The 23042-nt window shown below is 39.7% G+C and overlaps 1 protein-coding gene across 1 annotated transcript; it reads right to left on the reverse strand.

Moving 5' to 3' along the window:
* Window positions 1-715: 715 nt before the first annotated feature.
* On the reverse strand, window positions 716-18177 carry si:dkey-175m17.7 (uncharacterized). The gene is given in 7 exon segments (XM_061085344.1): window positions 716-844; window positions 2720-2819; window positions 6902-6959; window positions 7856-7896; window positions 14024-14285; window positions 15300-15602; window positions 16080-18177. Coding segments are annotated over 7 exon segments (2991 nt in total).
* Between the last annotated feature and the right edge of the window lie 4865 nt (window positions 18178-23042).

Raw genomic sequence — 23042 nt, forward strand, 5'->3', positions numbered from 1 at the left:
ATAATAATCCACTTATAAATAGTTGTCCTTGGTAGATAACAAGGAACTGCCAAAAAGAAGATGGGAGAATACAAAATATATTAACATGGGATGGGATGCAGCTCTGAAGGGCAATCTAAATATTTATGGAAGAACATTCAGTATCAGGACTTCTATGTGTAAAACAAGTGTTTCCATTCTGACAGAAAATGGTTGTGTTCACACCAAATAATAACTTAATGATGGGACATCTTTTTCTTAGTTGCCAGATGTACGCACCGTTTACATGGGGGAGAACTGTCAGTCCTGACCAATCAGGGCAACATCTGAGACACATAGCACCACCATTGCCCATAATAGACTGATTGTGGGAATTGAACGCCTCAGACGAATGTTTCAAAAGCTGCAGAATCCATATGAGTGTGTGTGTGGAGCCCCTGTTGTTCTGTGTGACAGTTTCCTGTGATGTGAATGAGCATGAGATGTCCATGTTTTCAACCAGGTGATGTTTGCATGTAAAACGTCCTTTCTTTAGACTTCTGGTCTTGTTTTCAGGTCTAGTAGATAGAGGTAACGCTCTCTCTTTATTGATTCAATGTGTTAAATCTCTGTTATTTTTTGTTCTTTCACATTTTTGTTAGTTAAAGAATTCACTTCAAGACATGTAGTTGATAATGTACTGTACATACTGTACAGTTGCACTTTTTTTTTAAATCACAACAATCCCTGATTTGTCTCAAAGCAGAGCACAGAAGAACTTCTTCTCCCTGTAGGGGTTCTCTGAGGTGGGCACAGGGGTGATCAGTGGGTCGTCGCAGGCGTGTGCGTCGCAGTACGCCATCAGATCGGCTGCGGCCTTTGACACCTGGGGGGGAGGGGCATCAGGTTGAGAGCAGTTCGGGAACATGATGACAGTAGATGACATACAATTCCAAGTCGATCGAGTAAATTCATTTTTCTGTAGTCAGAGGCTGAGATGCATTCAGAGACATGGAAGAAATCAAATTCTTATTCAAGAATTATCAGAGAGATTTTTACCTCCACCAGGCAGGCTATGTTTCACTACTGTGCGTTGGTAGGTTGGTTTGTTTGTCAGCAAAATAACAACAACTACCGGACAGATTACCACAACTCTTGGTGGAAGGATGTGGTATGAGTCAGGGAAGAACCAATTCAATTTTCTGAGAAAATATATCATGGATACGGATGAAAAATATCAAACATATTTAGGAGACTGATTTTTATGAGTATATCCGAATAAAAATCTACAACTAGTGCATTTAAATCTTGTTTCATAAGGGGACTGTTGGGGCTTGGTAGAGGTATGAGCTCTTCTTCTAGTGACAAATTGATTAAATTAGTGTATTTCTAACTATATGATGATGACCCAATATATCACTACATACTGTACACTCTAGTCCTAACAATACTCCATACAAATCTTTTTAAGAGCCCTCGCAAACACACATGAGTTTGAAGTCTAAGTCTAAACATTTAAGTGTTTAAGAGACATGGGTTCAAAGAAAAGATTGCAATTAAAACTGAAGGATTCACTGTAAATCAAACTGGATCAAATGCTTCTCTACAAAAGCTGTGAATTTGTGTATGTGGACATATAACTATAAATGCTGCACACATCATCATACAGCAATGAATTTAGCAAAACACAAGGACAAACATAAACATTGAAGTCAATAACAACAAGAATAACATGTCCGAACACTTGCAAGCTGCCGGTTTTATTTCACATATAAGTTTCAGAGTGGTACGTGACTCAAAGCAGGCTTGTAATTAATAGAAGGAAGTTCTTTATTCTGAGCCTCTGACTAAAGGAAACTTCATGTGTCGGAACACAGCTTCAGGTTTTTCTTGCCCTAAATTGTTTCCCTGCAAATCAGAAAAGTAAAATGTAGCGACGAGAGTTTAAAATGGTCTTTAAAAGCATAGAAGTAAAAGATTTCTCCTGTGCTTAACTTTTCTGCTGATGTACAGTTCTTTTTGAAGAAGAAAGGTGCCTCTGCAATGTGTTTGTGATGCCACTTGAAACATGATAGAAACCAGTACTGTTTGGAAACACTCCAGTGGGAACCCTTTTCTTGAGACTTTTCATCTAGAATCTAGATTCGGTCTAGGTAACGCTGTCTTTATTGATTCAATATTTAGGTTTCAAATTCCAATGTTATTTCAGTTTTTCTCCTCTAATGGTAACTGGCATTTTGTAGTCACATCCGCAGAGGTTGTGTTTTCATCTGCGTTTGTTATCTTAAGCAGGATGACACAAAAAGTACTCAACCGATTTCCATGCAATTTTGTGGAGGGGTGTGGAAACCCAAAGAGGATTCCATTAAAATGTGGTGTGGATCCAGAACAGGTGGCAGATGCAGTTTTAAAAACTATCTATCTTTGACATTGTGAGATGGGATGCTTTTATTTTTTTAATTTTTTCTTAGAAAATAATAAAATTTTGATGAAAAGGAAAAAGAGTGTGAAAATGGTGCAGATCCAAATATAAATCTGAATCTAGTTAATTAAATGTACTTTCATAAGGGAGCTGTCGGACCTTGGTGGATCTGCTGCACAAAGACAGCTTTTGAGGTTACTATAGTTAAATGGAATTACGTGTGCATACATTCGTATGACTGTTTTCCTGTTTTTACTTCAGTATCACATGTACAGTATGTTTTCCAGTGTTGCAGTGTCGTGACTTACATCTGAATCGGAGGAGTTGAACTCGTCTTACCTTTATTCTGCAGAAACTAGCCTCAATCTTCAGTTGCTCCACCAGTTTCCTGGCTTGGCCGACGCTCATGCTGCTGTGCACTGGGGTGTCTCCTTTCATCCTGGCCACAAACACAGCAATAGTAATTGATTTGAACCACATACAATCTCATTAACTAATTTGATTAATTACAATAATTATACTTCATGTTAGCTGACTATGATTCCTTATAGTCCTATCCCCCAGGGATAATTACTCTACTTTTTTTGCCATAGAAACATATTTCTAAAACTAAAAATGAATGGAAAATGCATGTATCTAGGTTAAAATCTGTTTAAAAATGTTTTTTTGTATTCATGCACCCATGCACTGATTACCAAATTAGCTTTTTAAAAGATATTTCTATAGGTGGCTAATAAAATGAACAATATGTGTGAACCTGGAGTTCTAAGACAAACACATGGATGTAGCATTATTATTCTGTGATGAAAGCTAACAGCTCAAAAGTCACTGCATTTTATTACTCGTTTACATGTTTACAAGCAAGAAGCCAGTCAGTCGCCAATAACCAAGTATAAATATCAGTCACTATTGTATCATAGAATTGCCACAGCCACTACATTATGTCATCATATACAGTATGGTCACAACAGCTGATCCCCCCCCCCCCCTCCCCTTAAAAAACAATGTGATCTGGGCCAAATGATCAGATTCATCCACCGTGGCCCACAGAGTCTCCCTCCACGAGCGAGAATCACCACAGAGATATCAAATGTAGAGAGAAATAAGCGCTGCAGCCGCACAGACATTCGTGAAATCATGAATAAATCTGCATATAGCTGGAATAAAAATTGCCACAGACGAAAAGAAAATCAAGAGAACAGGTTAAAAAAAAAGCAGAGAAGGAGCAGATCTATTCGAACCATTCTGGATCTTTCCCAATTGTCTTTTCCTTTCTCAATCCATCCACCCCCTTTTCTCCTTACCCGTATTATATTCCTCTTCAGGTGCAATCTTCCCCCCTCTTCTCTCTCTCTTTTTTCTCTCCCCTTTTTTTGCCTCTCCCGTGTCAGTCTGTGAGCTAATGTTTGGTGGTATCGGTGTAGCCGGACCCCACCCCTCACAGACAACAGCCTGGATGGTACCCTGCTCTGTACAGTCCAGTGCACTGGGATTCTGCTACAATGAGCACTAGGCTTGTGGTGGATGGAGAGGATCACCCCCATCTGTGGCGAGTGGTAGTTGCCAGATGGAGGGAGGGGAAGCCTTTGGTGGTGGTTATCTTATGGGGTGGGTTGTACCATTATCTCCTGTTAGGGGAATCAGGGCCAAATGGAATCTCTCAGGTTTGTGACAAAGAAAGCAGGGTGGTCTATGTGATTTATGGTTTTGGTTTTAGTATGGAAGACGATATGAAGCTTGGGCTGTGATCTCCTGATTCATCATTCTTCTCTGTGGCTGTAGTGATGCCCACCCTCTCCTCTGTTGCTATGGGGACTGCTGCAGTCTGGTTTAGAGGTTTGCATCACAACTTAAAACTGAGACTTTTCTGCTGGTAGTTAAATGTGAATATAAATAAATATATAAATGTGCTACAGATAAAAAAATAATCGTATTCCTTTTATTATATGAATACTTTGTAATATGTGACTGGCTGTAGTGATCAGACACTCAGTGGTGGGAAGAGCTGCACCGACACGACGAACGCAACAGCAGCTGTTTGTGTGTGTTTACCTGTTCATAAATAAAGATTAGGATTATTATTAAACCACAGGCATGCTCCGCCATCGTGCTGAACGAGAAGAGACAGTCAACAAGCAACTGGAGTCAGGAGAAATGCCCGACGCCATGTTTTGCTAAGCTAGTGAGTCCTCGGCGCTGCGCTGCTATTTCTCGTTTCCCTTTTTACGGCGGGGACTTATCTTGTAGTTTTACCATCTCTGCAGGCGAGGAAGCAGCTTCGCTTTCCTACTAAATTGTCCTTCGTGCTTGCCGTAAAAAGTCTCTGGCTCCCGGGGGAATAAACTCAAATGAAACATTTGTAATCATAGTGTTTAATATGGCTGGAAAAACGTTTTTGCACAATTAAAAATGAGATTCAAATCACTGAATTCATTCCAAACCGCATGATTATGCATGGTCAATTTCACAGGAGTTTTATGTGAAATAGTAAAGAAAAACAACTTTTCAATGAGAAAAACTGTTTCTACCTTTTATTTCTTGTATCTCCTCTTCTTTATGTCTCCTTTATACGTCATTGTTTTGACATAATATATGCATGTACTGTTTCCAATTATATTTATGTATCTTGTCTGTTTATTTAGCTGGACTGTCCCCAGTTGGTTATTTTCTGTGTTGAGCACATATTTCTAATGTTTGTATAAATATACTAGGGATGAAAACTTTATACATTATTGTCCCTGTCAAAGATTTATTTCTTCAAATTGCATCTTGAAACTTATTTTGATCTTTTGAATTTACATATAAATTGCTGAGAGATGTCCACTCTTCTATAGTTGTGCAGTGTGTTGTAACAACCAGACAGAAAATAATTAACTTTTTTGTTTCTGCTATTAAATTGTAGACATTACTAACTTTTCTGTCAGGACCTGCAGCTAAACCCTGTGATGACGACTGGTGGCTGCAGTTGAAGGACTCCATCTGCTGGATGATGCTGGCAGGTTTGGTTGCATCATAGTGATGTGTAAAGATAACTCATAACCAGTCTCCTCATAAATTAACCAGTCAGAAGATCTGTGAACACCCAGCTTCTTTACATATTTATAAAATCCTCCAAAATTTTGATATAAACTTTGTATACAAAAACATCAGAGAATAAAACATGACAGTTAATGGAAGCTTTTAAACTCATGAAACTAATGAACAAATAATAAACCTTTACACTAACAGATATAAAACAGGTTTAAACTGGCTTAATATGATCACATGTGTGTAAATGGCTACACAAATATTTCACAACTTACTCTTAAAAAGGATTTTTCTCACATTTATGAAACTACTGAAGACGAATCACTATAGATGATAAGAAATGTGTTCAAAGATTTCCTTTTCTGTTACTACATCAGTGGATGACCCTTCATTGAGGTAGTAGTTGCTGACAAATACATTAAAAGCCAATTAAAAATGTCTTGCAGTCAATGATAATAATAAAAAACATGCAACACTAAAAGGTCTATGTGATTAGAAGAGGGGTAAATAATGAACCACGTGCAATAAAAACATGCATAATTGATAAAACACATATATGACTCTGCATGTGTACATATACATGAACACACAAAGTTAAAAATATTTAAAAAAAACCTCTCACAACAGAAGAAAAATCCATCAGTATAAAAAAGCCCATCTGTAAAAGTACATTTTAAGATTTAAAAGAATCAGCAGTTGGCTGATGCAATATTCTGTGGAAGTCTGTATATAGCAGAGGAGCCAGTACTGCAAAGTCTTTTTCACTTTTATTCTTTAACCTGAACCTTGACCAGCAGACCTAGGGAGCCTAATAGGTGTGTATCTATCTATAAACATTAATCACAGGTTTGACTTTTGAATTGTGGGCCTGTCACTGGTATTAAGGAAAAGTTTGTGTCATGTCTTTTTCTGCTGAGCAAAATCCAAACTGGTTTGACACATCTGAGGTGTGAGCCCACGTCTTAATCCAGCAGGGACTTGGCAGCATTGCATGTCATTTTAAGAACCAGTTTTAATTCTCGTGGACTGGTTCTTTTTTTTTTTTGGCCATGTCCTGGCACAGACGCTGAAAAACAGTGACAGCAGGTACAAACCAGTACATGACAGCAAAGGCCGAGTGGGAAACGCTCACCAGCCGGTCCCTGGGAGCTCCTCTTTCATCTCTGCAGGTCATACTCTGTTTGTAATTAGTCTGGGTGCAGCGAGTCATTTATTAATACACTGACATAATGAGTTAAAAGTTCAAGGCAATGCACACGCAAAATAAGTGAACAATTATTTATAATAAGTACTAATCAGATTAGTTAACTTTAAATGCCCTTCTAAAATAAATACTTAAATCTGGTAATATAGCAAGCAAAGAACAAGCAAAGATTGAATTTCAATTATTAACTCATTTGTGTGTTAAATTATGTATTAAACTATAAATATTACAATTAATTAACTCTCAGAACTTAATGAGTAGTCCTTAAGTAAGCTGGACCTAATTACCACTGTGGCACAGTGGGGCCTCCTGGAGAAACAGCTCAGTCCTCTCTGCCGATTTCTTTTACTTTTTTAGCCACATACACAGACACAGATTCACATCTAATAAAATCTGGCAGAGTTTAGTCTCTAGACAGTTTGATTTTCTCCAAAAATGGATAAAAGTCACAATGACACCCGACTTGTTATCTTCGTGTCTTGCACCAGTCTGTCAGATAATCATTGGCCTCTCAAGCAAACTGCAGTTTCATTTAAAACTCTCCGTGCAGCAGTTGATGCAATTCACTGCCTCGAGCTTGAAATCGATAAATATCGAAACAATGTTGGTAAAAGAGTTTGATTTTAAACCATTTGAGCCATTGATTCCATGATGGGACTCGATGGTGAATAGACACTGAAACACTAGGTGTGTTTCCAGCTCAGCAGCAAACGTCATGTTTGTATCTTAATATCTGAAGATCACAGGCTTTTTCAATAGAGTTGCTATAAAAGTATAATTAAAATAATACATTCACCATAATAAGTCTTTTACCTTTGGTGTTACAGGCAATCATGCTGCAATAACTGATGCCTGCATCCTGATTGTTAAGTGAGTGGATATTTTTTCATTCACAAGTCCAATTCAGTGTAACAATGATCTACACCAGATACTGTATGAGGAGTGACAGCAGATGTTACATAGAAACATTAAGGATCATAGTGTTTTACTTAAGTGAATCAAAAAAAACCTTTGTCGTTAGCTCTCTTTATAAATATGTATGACATATTGGCTCCGTCAAGGAGGTTCTGATTTCCTCTGCGTTTGTTTGTTAGTTAGCAGGATTATCCCAAACTAATCCATGAAACTTTGAAAAGGGCGTTGGTGAAGGACCCAAGTAAAAAGCTCTGGTTTTCAGGTAATCCTCTGAGGAGTCATTGTGGAATACAAACCTTGTAGCCACAGTCAGTACAGCACTGGCCCACCTCGCTCAAGCTGTTTATACCCAGTTATTACCAGGCACATACTGAGTTTGTTCTAACCTTTCTCTGATCGATCAGCCCCCGGGTGCTCCCACCACGCAGCTGTGAAATCCAAACCAGCTCTTATGTAACGATGAGCGAAGCAGATCTGGGTGGGGTGATCGTCTGAATCATCAATCGCAATTGGCTGTTTGTATCGACGGCGAAGACTCTGCTCAATACTTTCCAAACACACACTTGTGATTTCATTCAGAGGGAGCTGGTGATCAGTTGGCTGAGTGAGCGTCAGCCTATCACGGACAAGAAATCACAAATGGAAACAACAGATATTATATCTCAGTTTTTTTTATTATTTTTTTTATTAAAAGAGCCAGTTCCAATGTGTTTTCTAGAAATGAACATGGAGAACAAATTCACAATCCAGCCATCAATGCTATTTAGGTAACATTATTATATTCACCTATAAACAACAGAAGAGATGACAACACAGCAATAAAATCACTTCATGGGAAATCGTCAGTCAACACTGGAAGCAGCTTAGTAATCAGAGCTGCTGCTAATAATCAGACATGTCAGAAATGGAAGCGAAAGAACACGTGTGAACTCAAGAGGAAACTGTTCTTTTCCAGCCTCCTCATGCAGCCAGTAGTGCGTCTGTGTGTTGCACAACTGTTCTGCCTGGACACAAGTTTGACGTCATGCCAACGAAGAATAGTCACATGTGAACCGGTGATCAATGTTCACACATATCACTTTTCTTGTCGTCTACATCCTTGTAACTATGTAATCGATGCGGCTGCTGCTGCTGCTGCTGCTGTCGTCCAAACCTTCTGAACGAGTTAAGTTCTAAACCACAAACTTGATTGAGGAAGCCCTGGATGCTCGGAAGGACGGTGTATAAATGAGATAATAATCTTGACACTGGCTGACTTGATATAGCTACAGATTCTCTGATCAGTTTATTTTTTGTGTATCATTTAGTGAAACAAGATGATTAATAGAAGCGTTATTTTGGACATGTGTCTGAGATCTTTAGTTCTGAGATCTAAAATATACAAGCCCCATTATACTTAATAATAAGCAAATTAAACAGAACATAATGTAAGTGGTTTAACTCCATGCAAATTAAAAGACAAAAGGGCTTTAATTCACCTTTTTCTGTGTGTGGGTTTATACTTTTGTCTGCATCATGATATTGCAATAATCATTAAGTTGTTCAGTCAGTCAACAAACAGTATTTTTCAAGTTGTTGACATTGATTTATATTGTGAGGTCCACTGTACACAGTGTATATAGATGCGACTGAAAATTAACTGAATGTTTCAGACGAGTGTCCAACCAGTAACAGAAAACAATCATGTCAAGAAGTTTCATCCTTTGGATCTAGAATCAGCTAAAATAATTTAACTGAGTCATATGCAGGTTGTATGTTAAAGTTTGCAGAGTTTCACACTAATATTAATATGCACAGCAACATTCACATGACAGAATATTATCTATGTAATGCAGGTTTAAAAAAAGACCTCAGTATAGCTGAGGCTCACAGGAATGTCACTAGTTTTGTAGGTATGTGGTCATAAACCAAAGCAGAAGGTGAAAGATTATTGGACACCCAGATGGGGGGCTAGAGGATCATCCTCTGGGACTGTGTATGACTGAATCAAATTATTGGCTATATTACCAATAGTTATTGAGATTTTTCATTTAAAAAAAACATATCTGGTGGTGTTACAGGAAAAGTCACCCGACTCAGAGGGATTCATCCTCCAGGGACCGTCCATGTCTGTAGAAATGTCATTCGTAGCAGTTTTAACTTGATGGTTTATAAATCATGTGATCACAGTGCTGATAACTTGATAGTATCCAGATCGTTGTCAAATATTCACATGCTCAGACTTAAGACAAAAAACTGTCAAAATTAACAAAAAGCAACACCACAGTTTTATTTAAACACAGTGACCAGTGAGATGGGGTTTCAAAACATTTTACTGCTACATTTTACTTTCTGCACCTGCTATCATGCTCGTAAGGAAGACCAACAGGAACTGCTACACACCCACAGTTACACACAGTCACTGAGATTTATACACCGCATCGAGGCAGCACATCGAAGCCTGGGTGGAGCAACGTACGCAGGGATTCTGTATTCAAGACCACTTTGCATCTGTCACCTTTAGTGACAACTCACCACTTTGCATCCGCGAAAATGCAATGTACAAAATAAAAGTCCTTGTGATATAGCAGCATTGTATTAGTCACAGTGCACCTCAAAGAGTTATGAAGATTATAGTCAGTACATGAAGTTAGAAACATTTGTCTAGATACAAGAACCAGTTACTACAATATGAAAATATTACATTTGCTCAAGAGAAACAATCCATTATGAAAAGGGAGCGGGCGAGAGGTTAGATAACATGAGTATCTGGATAGGGAGGTGAAACAGCGCAGTATTACTATGATAGTCGTACCTGAAGAGTTCTTACCCCCATTAGAAGAGAGGAGGTGATCTGCTTTTTTCTGAAATAATCATCATCATCCCTATTAGTCCTTTAATTCAGTATTTGGTGCAGGAAATAACACAATGTTTAAAAATGAACAATGAAATACAAACAGTAATAATTCAGTTCCCACAAATAAGCAATAGGCATGGATATACACTGTTCTCAAAATATCATACACACACTAACGACGTTCCCCTTTTCAACACAAACAAAAGATTGGAACACACACCGACACTCACAGAGACACTGACCCTTCAGTTCATGTAAATGAAAGAGAAAACGTTCGGTATTCCTTCGACGTGTCTCTCGAGTACAAACATCTGAGGTCAGCATCGACTCGGCTGCATAGCAAGTCCATACAGTGTGGAAGTCAAGAAACTGCCTCCACAGCCATTTTGCATATAAAGTCAGTATAATAAAAAATCAAGAAGCAATGGCAACAGGCCCTCTTCAAAGGTTTTAACACTACGCCCACTGTGAGCTGAGCTGGAGAGACCGGACGAGTGAGCGGCTTGTTTGGTTTAATGTCTCTCCAGCTGTAATGCAGGCGAGAGGTAAAAACAGGAATATGGTTGGTTGAGTCATCTTTACTGAGGTCTGACAACAAGTGGAATACTGCAACTCAAAAACACAGCAGAGGATCCACACTGTCAGTGCGGAGGAGGAAGATGTTGTTCTGTTTAAATATAAAAGAAAGATTCATGTAAAAAATGGCAAATACACAGATATATATGTGCGTATATACCCAACATGATGAGGATGTTTGACTGTAGAAAAATATATGGCCTATATCAAAGTCACTTCGCCAGAAAATAAATCCAACAAGCAAAAGTCAGCATCATTTCACAAAGTCGTATTACACCAAAGGACCAAATTACACAAGGCTAAACTGAAGGCATTTTGGTTTTAGAGAAAATTTCCATTTTTTCAATCGAAAGATTAAATATGGGAAAAGGGCAACTGGGGCAAGACAATTAAAGGGGAAGAAAACCTTGAAAATAAAGTTTTAATGCTACAAGAATATAATCACAACCTTATGAGAATAGGATTACAATATTATGAGAATAAAAATGGTACTATTGTGAGAATTAAGTAACAATGTTAAGCTTTGTGTCATTTTAGAGGAGGAATATCAGAAGATCAGGCTGTTGCCTGCTTTAAAATGAGGAATGTGGAGCATCTTGTTAAGTTATACTTCAGTATATGTTTTACAAATGAGAAAATATTTAATCTTTGAATGATCAACACCACATTATCATAAATATCAGGACTTTGAAAAGATTGTGTAAGAAATTGTGTCTATTGTGAAGAGAGAAGCACACAAGATTGGATATCGTTGGTTACATCTGGGTGTTGTCCAAAGACGTTTTCTCTAGAATTAATGAGACTGCCCATTAAGACTTGAGTGGAAGTGGAAGTGGAACTCTGGCAAGTACAAGTTCTCCTTGCAGCTTATTTCCTTTTTTTTCTTTGTCCTCATAATATAATAAGAATTTTCTCACTGAATTACATTTTTATTCTCGTAATATAATAAAAGTATTCTCAAAATCTCAGGATTTTTGTCCTTCAAAATGGCCCTCGTACTTCATTGTAAGTTCCAATAATACAATAATAAAAGAAAACTAAAGTTTGTGAACTCTTAACTCAGGAGTAACATTTATATTCTGTCACACTCTAGTTTGGATTCGTTTGAGTCTGTAGGGTCACACTTTTGAATCTATATAAAATCTATATAATCAATAATAGCTGTGTTCTAGCTGGAGAGAAAGCCCTGGACTTTCAGAGTGGGTGTGTCTCGGTCAGTCTGCACAGACATTTACTTCAAGTTTTTTACAGGACCTAGAGAACAAGGTCAATCACAAATCTGTCTTTACACCTAGGTCATATAAGATTAAATTTTTTAAGTAATGCTCAGCAAAATTATTTTCTTTTTGCAAATGTTCACATCATTGCATATATTAACAGCATGCCATCACAAAATGTTTGTGGCAGAAAATGTGCAAAATGACTTCCATTCTTAGCAAACAGATTAGAAAACTCTTCTTTTCTTTAAAATGAATGATATTATATGGAAGCTAAGGTACTTTCAACATCCTGCAAGTCAAAGGTGGACATACTGCAGATTGTATCATATCATTGTCAGCCCAGATCAGAGGAGAACAGAAGTTAATGTGCACAGGCTTCGTAAATCATGATTATAATTGTATTTGTCAGAATCAGAAAAGTCCCATTTTTCATGGCCTATAACTCTTATTTAATGTATAAGGAAGAGATCTTAAACCTTAACAATACAGAGGAAAAGTTCACAGTGATTCCAGAAAACTTCTGTAATTAAACTAAAGCCTTCAAACAAATGCAAAATATATAATGCATAGTCAAGAGGGAGACAATTAAGAACTTGAGTGAGGACGATAAGGCAAAAGAACAGCTGTTGTTTCACAAAGGAATTCAAATAATATATAAATTAGATTTGGCTTCAAGGGAATCCATGGTAAGATTGTGTAAAAAATAAATTTGTAAAAACAATACATGCCAGTAATGACCAGAAATTGAAAGTTTAAAAAGTACAAGCTTGTAGTTTCACACAGTTTTTCACCACAACACAAAATGAAAAGTTTGGCTCTTTGTTCCAGTCAGGTTGAGAAGGATGCTTTACTTTTTTTCTTCCAATAAACCAAACTACCATGTGCTGTATTGAGATTTGAAGCAATATCTCTCTGTGCAACATAACAGGCTCTGGTTTCATGCATTAATTAACTTTTTTTTACAACTTAAAAATGACTAACCTTGGAAGAAATAGTGCACAGTTGGAGAAGGTCTGTTGTCTTAAAGCACATTATAATAGCAGGACAATACCTGCTGACACACACCTATGCTGAAATACACTGTAAAAAAAAAAAGACAGATCAGCTCTTAATATGTCTTAGTTGAGCTTGTATCAGTGTATTAACCTGTGAGCTACTCACTCATGAGAGTACTTTTTCTTTGCTTATACAATGGCTCTTTCACTGAAATAAACTAAGACATTCCAATGAGCTGTTTGTCTCTTTTGCAATACGTTTCCCATGTAAATGCTACTCACATCCCTACTAGGTCCATGCTACTAAATTGCACAGTTTTCAAAAAGGAAATTCACCAATAGTCATGATGATATTGAGCAAAAAACAGTGACTGAGGTCTGCGTAACAAATTGTCCTCCCTGTGACAAATGAAGGAAATGCACAGGGAATATAGTGCATCGTAGTGGCCCGTGTGTTGCTACATGTGATGGAGATATCTGAGTGGCTGAAGTTAGTCATTAGCAGCTTTCCTTGTACAGTATGTGTTCACTTCCTGCATGCATTTGTTCTTGATGGCAACTGTTTCTCTGTGGGAATGTAAGTGATGGGAACACAAAGGAAGAGGCATCAGAGAAAAACAGATATCTGAGAGTGATGTTGGATCTATACAAAATATTGGCACATAAACAGTATACTAAATGATGAAGAGTTACGACTTTAACAAAACAAGCATCCAGTCTTATGTTTCACCGCGTTAAAAGTGCACAACGCGCCAACATTTTCCAGTTGTACCATTTCTCTCTCCAATGTGCCACTCTCTTTCTCTCATGCCACCATAATCTGTCATCAGCGGCATCCACATGTGCTCCTAACCCTTATCCTTGTCTCACACCTGCGTCTCCACACCGCTCAGTTTAGGCATCAGGATGCGAGGGGTCACCCCAGAATTGAGGTCCCTCTCGAACTCCAACAGCTGGCCCATGAAGTTCAGATTCGGGGACACCACGGGGCGACGGCTCCGCACGTATTTGTAGGCATCTGTCATTGTCATGAGGGTGTGCTTCATAAGGTAGGCGATGACAATGGTTGCAGAACGAGAGACGCCAGCCTGGCAGTGCACCAACACTCCCTGTCCACTCTGATATGCCTCCTCTGTGGAAGAGAACAACAACACAGATGAGCGATGGGTGTATTCAGGCAGTGAAAAATGTTGCAGGCTGGCGAGCTGTGAGCAGCTCTGAATATAAAACAGCATCCCAGTCATTAGAACTGACAAATAACATACATTTTGTAAAGGCCTGTGAACAAGGTATCAAATCTGAGAACGAACCAGCTGATTCCTGAATGTAGACACAAAACCTTGTGTGTGAAAAGCTCCAGCAAACATCAAGCAGACACAAACATCGAAATACACTGTGGAGTTACGGAATGTCGCATTTCTCCTCTTTTGGTAGAGTTGAGCCCCCTCCCCACACTTCCTGCTGCTGTGCCACATTTCCTGGACTGCTCTCTGCACCAAGTGCACAGAAGATTTATATCAACTCTTCATTAAACTCCAGACACAACAGTAAACAAGCCGACACTCAAAATGTCAAAGCAACTTAACTTACTGTATTGCAATTACTGAATTTCAATTTGTAATCCCAAATCATTACTGAAAAACAATCACATTACTATAATGTGTTACTAACACTGCATTGACATATATGGATTAAAACAAATCTAGGAAACTGACAGCTACAGTTATTTGTGAATGAGACCAGGCTTTGCCCACTGTGCGTAACAGACTCTATAAGAACACAGCTACACTACAGAGACAAGTTTAGAATTGCTCAACTTTATGACAAATATCCTCTGACACAAAGTAAGCAGCAGTCAATAAACATCATCTTGATTCCAAAAGAAACACAGAGTTCCTTCTACTCCACCACCAGAAGGAACTTGCAACAATATGGATAAAAGTACATCTTTAAAAATTGATCTTTTACAAGTTATTGGCCCATGAAAAAACAGGGAAACATATCACCAATGTTTTCGGTGTGGAGAGTATGTAAATTTCGTCTTCAACAATAAACACCGAGCCAACTATGTACCCAAATATGTGAATTCACAGTAGGTCTCTTCTAAGTGTCGATGTATAAGAATATATCAGCAGATGGGACTCACCAATGAATTCAAAAACCTCCTCAAAGTACTGTCGAAGGTTTTGCTTGCTGTTGTCGGTGGCTGGCAGCCTTTTGTAGCGCAGTCCAGAGTTGACGTGGTAGAGGGGAAGGTGAGTGGTCACGTTCACCACGTAGCCGATATTGAGGCGCACCAGCAGGTCCAGGTCTTGAGCGTCTCTCTCGTTCCCCAGAAACAGGAAGGGCAGGATGGGACTGACCACAGCGTTCTCCGCGTCAGGAGTCATCAAACTCTCATCAGACAGACATGCCGGGAGTGACGAAGAGAGTGGCAGAGAAAGGTGCACTGGAAGAAGACAAGACAGAGAGAAGGTTTAGCTAAAGAACATGAAAAGACAGGAAGGATACTGGAAAAGGTATATAGAGGACAGAATCGGGCCTAGCTAAACCTTTATTAAAATCACTAAATCACACCAAGTCATATTAGTCTGGAAGCTATTTAGCAATATTTGCTTGCTATAAAACATGTGTCAATGAAGACTTTTGCTTATTTTGTAGCCTTCAGCTAAACCTGAAACAACTTGTTGAGACCCAAGTGAGCGCCAAAGTGTGTACATTTGTCAAAAAGAAAACAAAAAAAGAAGTTTCGGGGAATTGGCTCAGGATAAAGTTGAAACTAACAGGGATTCTTTGATGGAACAATAATGCTAAACAGCCTTCAACCCAATATGACCCAGCTTTAGGATTTTACAGTCTGCAGACATTGTTTCCCTGTGGGTTTTTTTTTTACCACTTGCACAGGTGAATTTTAAGAGATTCTTACTTCTGCTGTTCTCTTCATCTTGGTCTCTGTTCAGGGAGTTCAGGGCTAGGTGAAGGGACTGAGCTGTCGGCAGAGAGTGTCCTCCCTCCCTGTCTCTCTGCCAGGGTTGTGGTTTGATGAGTGTGTTCGGGGAAGACGTTGGAGGCGAAAAGGACACAGGAGAAGGCGGGGAGACAGAGCGGGGAGAAGGGGAACGAGGATATGCTGCATCTCCCTCTTGCTCCAGACCATTGTCCATTCCTCCATCTTCTGCTTTATTCAAAAGTCTCTGCAGTGAGTTCCAGCCTTCGTCATAGCCAGATCCTGACCTGCGGCCCATAAAATCAAGGGCAGCCATTCTTCCCTGCTGAAGCCGCCGACGGCCAGCGTGGTCTGTATGCTCAGACTGCCCATATTCTTGGAGGTTTTGACAGTCCAGGAGGACAAGGCCCGTTCCATTACTGCCATTTTGGGCCTGACTTGCACAGGTCTTCGCTACTCCTGCTCCCATTCCAGCACATTGGTTATTTTGGGCTTTAGAATGGGTCATCTTCTTGGCCAGTTCTTCAGGCCAGATAGTACGCACGCTGTAGTCATCATCATCGGCTTGGAACCTACCCATCGGATGTGCCGCACCGATGCCTCTTCCCGGGGGTTTTCCTCGACGAGGGTTGAATGTGACCACTATGGGGTCACTGCTGCAGTAACTGCAGGTGGAACTACCTGTTTGAGAGGCTTTGGGGTTGCAACCCGTGACACAACTCTGTATTGCCCGCAGAGGGGCTGAGGAGGACAGAGGGGTGCATGGCAGGCATCCCCCTACCAGTTTTTTGCGAAGGATAGCAGGACTCTCAAAGTTTCTGGCCTCACCAGAGCAGGAGGCACAGCGGAGGGGTTTGAACAGGCTTGCTCGGCAGTCCGACACAGTGCTGTTTGAAGAGGAGGTGTTGGAGGTCGAGGCAGTGGAGAGACACCCACCCAGATTTCTAAGACCCATGTCTTTGCCTCCTCTCTTCACTGCTCCAACATTGTGAGCACAGGAAAATGAGGTTGAAGAGCTTCCTCCCCCTCCTTGGCAGTTAGCAGAGTTTGCCTTACACCCTCTGCATCTTACCAACCTCCAGCAGCCGCAACTGAATGGGTGGGTGCAGTCAATGGTGCAGGTGTGGTCCGGGCTGGGGAACCCTCCGGCATGGGAGGAGCACGGGGAGAGGGGCAGACCATGAAGAATGTGGGGACGGTGATCCTTGGAGCGGGATAGGTGGGGCTGGCTGAGTTGCTGAAACAATATTGGGACATTGGTGGGTTGGGAGGGAGGGGATGTGGGATAGTTGGAGTTCAGGATGGCAGCATGGGGCACAGGGACGGAGTTATGGTGGTAGGGTTGACTAGGACTATTATGGCTTTGTTGAACAGTTCCCAGTTTGGAATTTTTCTTGTGACCTAGAGAAGGAAATTGTTGGTCGCTTCTTTGAGGAAACCTACCGTTTTCCTTCTCCTTTTCACTCCTGAACTTATACTGCTGTGTCTGAGCGGGGACGAACTGCAGGACCCCTCCAGGGGAAGTTGACAGCTGACTATGGCGACCTCGCTGTGATTTGTTTTCTGCTCCACCTGGCCTCTCTGTGGTTCCACTTTTTCGCTCACATTGTCCTTGGTCAAACTGTGAAGAAACACATTTCCCTCTGCCACCTTTTACACTACCGCTGCGGCCTAACGAGTTGCTGATTCCTCCTCCTCGTCCTCTTTTGTCCACAGTCACCCTGATATCAATAGTATGTGTGTGGGAGGGAAGCCGTGGGCTGAGTGTTACTGTGCCATTGCTATGGCAGTGGCTAGGGATGTGTCTCACCCCCGCTGGTAGAACAGGCTGGTCGTTCTTGGATTTCTGCACACGGGAAGATCTGCGTTTGCATTCCAGAGTCAGAGATTTACAGGCTGGTGAATAGAAATGTGACTGTGAAGGGTGGAGATGAGTAGGGTGGGCGATTCGTCCATTAGAAGAGGCTGATATTTGAGAGGAATGCTGTGGGATGGTTTGTGGGGAACTCTCGCACAGGGATACGTTTTTAGGGCGCTGAATGACCACTATGCGCTCGTCAAGAGGGAGGGGAGGCATCTGGGTTTATGCAAAACTGTCCATTGAAGAGGGAGAGAGAGACAGAAAGAGATTTGTCAGAAAACGACTGTAATTTAAACAAGCACTGAAAATGTGGGGCAGACTTTACATTCCATCAGTTCAGACACAACCAGAACATATTAATGTAAAATTATGAAAATTGCCTTGCAGCTATGAAATATTTACAGACGCAGTGGATTCACATACTGGAATTGTGAGCATATTTCTTTCCACTTTTCATCCAGTATTTAACAATATTTTGTTGACTAATTAAATTTAAAAACCACTATTTGTGAAATGTAAAGCCCCAAAACCACAGAAAACAACAAAAGATATTTATCTTTTGCATATTTTTACAAGTGAAGTTTCCTTTGGAAACCAAAACATATAAAAACAAACACAACTTATATTGTTACACGTCTGTTTCGACCATTAAGGTGTCACACATGATGTATTTCCTTTGACATTTGCTGGAAATGAAAGGAGACATTACAGATAATACCCACTGAGTTGCATGTTTGATTTGAATGGATAAAACTGTTGTTATCACATCTGCTGAATCCATTATTAAACATACAATTTACAGTCGGTTACCTGCTTATACCAGGGCACCTTGCCAGCCATCAAATGCATATCTGTTATAACGGGAGGTTGACATTCATTATGAACTAAATTTGAAACTTTTTCCCAGTAATATCATTACATTAGTCTGTAAAATTCAAAATCTGAAGGTGCAAGAGTGTTCACCTGTTTGCTGTTTTCAGCAAATAATCCCAGCTAATCCCGATGGCACTGAGGCTTCTTAAAGGCTGCTTCATTAGAGCTGCAGCAACCTTCATCCCCCCTGAAAAATCCTCATTCTTAACAAGATACATTCAGTCACCTGAAATAATGAGTCAGGCCAGGTCAAGACTTAATATATGTACTGTGCATACTTTTCCTATCAATATATATACATATTTTATATATATTTTTTGCACTGCTTCATCTGGCTCTCCCAGTTATCTAATGGCTTGTTGGGGTTCTTCACTATAAAGGTTGTGTAATACTGGAGAGCCATTAGATATTCTGAAATGAAACCATCCCTCCCTGCAGCGCTCCAGCCTGTTCATCTTGCCTCTGGTACAAACTAAATTAACCGACTCCTTTGGGCCAATTTAAATGAGCATTTGTCCAGGCCATGGTATAAACAGAAGGTCACCACGTACACAACCACACAACTGAGCTGGAGAGAAGGCTTTCTCACCATGACACAGCTAAAAGAGATACACTGGCTGTCATTTGTTAATATGCATGTTGTGATTAAATGCATATCGAAGATTCTTTTTGTGTCATTAAATTCTCTTTATGATTAATGGTTTTAATAACAGGATGGTACAATGACTAAAATAATTCAAAAGATTTATTAGGGCTGCTCTCCAATAATGGATGGAATATTATTGTGGATAAAGTGAAAATCCACCCTCTGCTACACAGATGGTTCAATTAAATCACTCTGAGACATATGATGCACCCAGGAGTTGTTTGGTTGATGAAGTCCTTTCATTTACTTTCTGTCACACTGGCTATAGGAGTGGCTACACTAGTCATGGCACATTTTAGCATGCTAATGTTACTAGCCTATAACATTGAAAGCACAGCTAAGACTGAGGTGGCAATGATTGTTTTTAATGGTGGCACTATAAACCCCTATAGGGCTCAATTTCCCCCCGGTATGATAATTTTACCCCAAGGTAAACATTTAACCCCAAGGTAAACTGATCACACCTAGGGGGTAAATCGAGCAAAAGGACCAACTTTTTTTGATGGGTCGTGTTCTGAAACCATAATAATTAGATAACTTGTTTTAATTTACATGGGTACACAACAGTCTAAGGTTTAAAACAAATACGCTATTGTTTTGCACTAAAAATCAATGTAAAGGAGTGACTCATCTTACCCAGTTCTCCCCTACAGTCTGCTTAGCTCTTTAAGATGCAGAGGATATTGGTATCTCAGCTTCATAATCCATTTGCTTAACTTGTAGAGTTTATACATACTGGCAAGTCATGAAAGAAGCACATCTTTGATATTTTCACATTTCAAAAGCGCACATTTTCTAGCAGTGCTTGAAGCACATGTCTCAAGAGCTAGCACATTGCACCACTATGAGATTTTGGGTAAAATGTCTTTTATTATTAATGTTATTGTGCAGTACTTTGACGAAATACCTTCAAAACAAGAGACATAGAGCCTAACAGTGACGGCTCTGGTTCTGGGAGTCAGTTTCACATTCATTTTCTCTATTGATGTTTCTTTAAATCCTTATAAAATGTCTGTATAAAAGGTCTGTAACCAAGCCGTTCAGCTACGAGATGAATCATGACTGTGAACATTTAAGATTGGAGGAAGGAAGGAACTACACATCCCATAAACCATTATAAATGACTTCTTTCTAATGACTTCCAGCTTGTTCTTGAATTTACAGCAGCCTCAGCATATAACATTGTATCATAATCTCGTAGTGGTAAGTCTACCTTGGATGGTTACAGTATTATGACTGACTTTAGTCTAAAAATAAAGGGTCAGTTAATATTATGGCGTCAAGCCATGCAGATACTTTCAACTTTATTCACAAATGTTGGTTTGTGGTGCTCACAACAGTTTAATATCACCTTTTAACAGTACATTAGCTATTGGAATAGCTTCCTACCAAAGAAGAGTTCCAGTGGAAACCACTCAGATGAAGGCAGAGCAACACAATCTATCTGCATGGCTATATACCAGATCTCAGTGAGACAATGTTTGTGAGTGAGTGCTTTTGCAGGTGGTACATCACATATCGCCTCTTTTACAGTGTTTGTTAGGGTGAATGTTTATTTTATGCTTAAACCCTGTGAGCCACAAGAATCTCTCAAGGAGAAGAAGACCAAAACAAGGGAGACTAGGTGGAACAGATACTGAGGACAACACTGGTTATAAAGAAAAATACAGGGGGACAGATTTTAAGGTGACACTCTAAATACCACAGACTACAGGGGAGGAAGGGATATGTCACACTGATCTGGGGATGCCGTCAGTCCCAACAGAACACAGTTACTGACCCATAGAGAGAGCAAGCCATGCTCCCATGTCCCCGTGCTTATATCCACGCACAGAGTCCGACGATGGCGTCCTCATCTTTTTTTTTCTTTTTCCTTTTTCAGCTTTGCCTGTGGTGGAGGGGGTGGGGGTTACATTGACCCAGTTTTGTCATGGTGGCAGTCACCATCACTCTGATCACTTTTCCCTCACACACTGTAAACTGCAGGCGAGTGGCCTTTTCACTCACTCATTGTTACGGCTCCAGCAGACAGCGAGTGATGGAGAATACAAAGTGTTCCAGGGATGCCTTTCGGTATTTCATTTAAAAATTAAATAAATAAAAGATCATCCCCTGAGGTAAAACGCTGATCATCCAATGGGCCACTTACACTGAAAATAACAGATTATTTGTGTGCAAGATACATCATTTTGAATGTTCACATATATGCAAAAAAAGATTTTGAATTCATCACTACATGTGAGATTCATTATATGATATGAAACAAATCAGGGGTATTTAGGGAAGTTCCATCTATATTTGTGTACAATTTGGTGCAGTTTGAGGGGTCTGTTGGGCATTGGTAGAGGTGTGTGCTCTACTGAGTCACATTCTAGTTTCCAGTGTAGTCTCTGTGTGTATTTCCCATTAGGTTTTGGGATTTTTTACAGATTACTTTTGGTACATTTACTTAGATACTTAACTTTCGTGAAATCATGAATAATTTGTAGTTTACTTGAGTATTTCTTGTTTATGTGACTTGATTTGCTCAACATCAGCAGCCATAGTAGTAATTTAGTAGTAACCTACTCCAGGGAAGTTATGTTTTCATCACTGTCCTTCTTTCTTGGTTCATCTCTTTGTTTATAAGCAAGATTACATACAAACAGCTAAAAGGATTCCCCCAAAAACTTGGTGGAAGCATGTGTTAGCAATTTTAGGAGACAATTAAAAAAAGGTAAACAGCTAGGTAAAGGTACTGTTGATTAGAAGGTTAGCTGAAATATAATTACATTTGTGTTATTTGTGTAGAATCCCAGTTGGTTGGCCCTAATTAATCAGTCTTCCGCACACATGGAATCTGATAAAAGGCTGTAAGCTTCCTGCTGCGACAACATACAGCACATGGTGAGTGCTGTTGTGTGTGTAGATAGTAATTGTCTTTCAAACGGGAGCCGTCTCAATCTGCCTCATTTGGAGGCTAAAGCCAAACAGAACAAAGTGCACAAAGAGAACAGGCTTGTACGATGATCAAAGACTTGTTCTTTTCAGTTTGTGATTTGACAGTTTTTCATTATCGTTCCCTTGCTAATAGCCTCAGTTGCCAGATCCTAGTTAGCATCAGAGGTGGCAGCCAATCTGAAAACTCTGACAACACAACAGAGAGCAGTGTCACTGAACACCAACAGCTCCCAGAGACAAAGGCACAGGATAATTGCTGTGCAAGGAATTTTTACTGGACATGTTTTAAGTCAAATAAAAGTACTCTGCTAGATGGAATTTGAATCTGACATTAGAAAAAGGTCAATGGCCTCATTAAAGCCTCTTAAAAATAGTTTCTGTTCCCTCTGTCAGTAAAAAATTTATATCGTTCATTTTAGAAGTTTAATTGCATGGCACATGTCTGTCCACAGTGTAATGAGTGTCTCAAATTTCTACATCACCGAGCTGCTATGGCTGAAGAGGTAGAGCGGATCAGAGCCCCTTCAGCTGATGAGATAAAAAACAGCCCTCTCACTCTGCTCGTAATCTGCACAGTGAAGTAACAACAATAAAAAAATTTGTTTGACTGGGTAGATACCTT

This window comes from Limanda limanda, chromosome 14 (assembly GCF_963576545.1).
Source record: "Limanda limanda chromosome 14, fLimLim1.1, whole genome shotgun sequence".
Lineage (NCBI taxonomy): Eukaryota > Metazoa > Chordata > Actinopteri > Pleuronectiformes > Pleuronectidae > Limanda > Limanda limanda.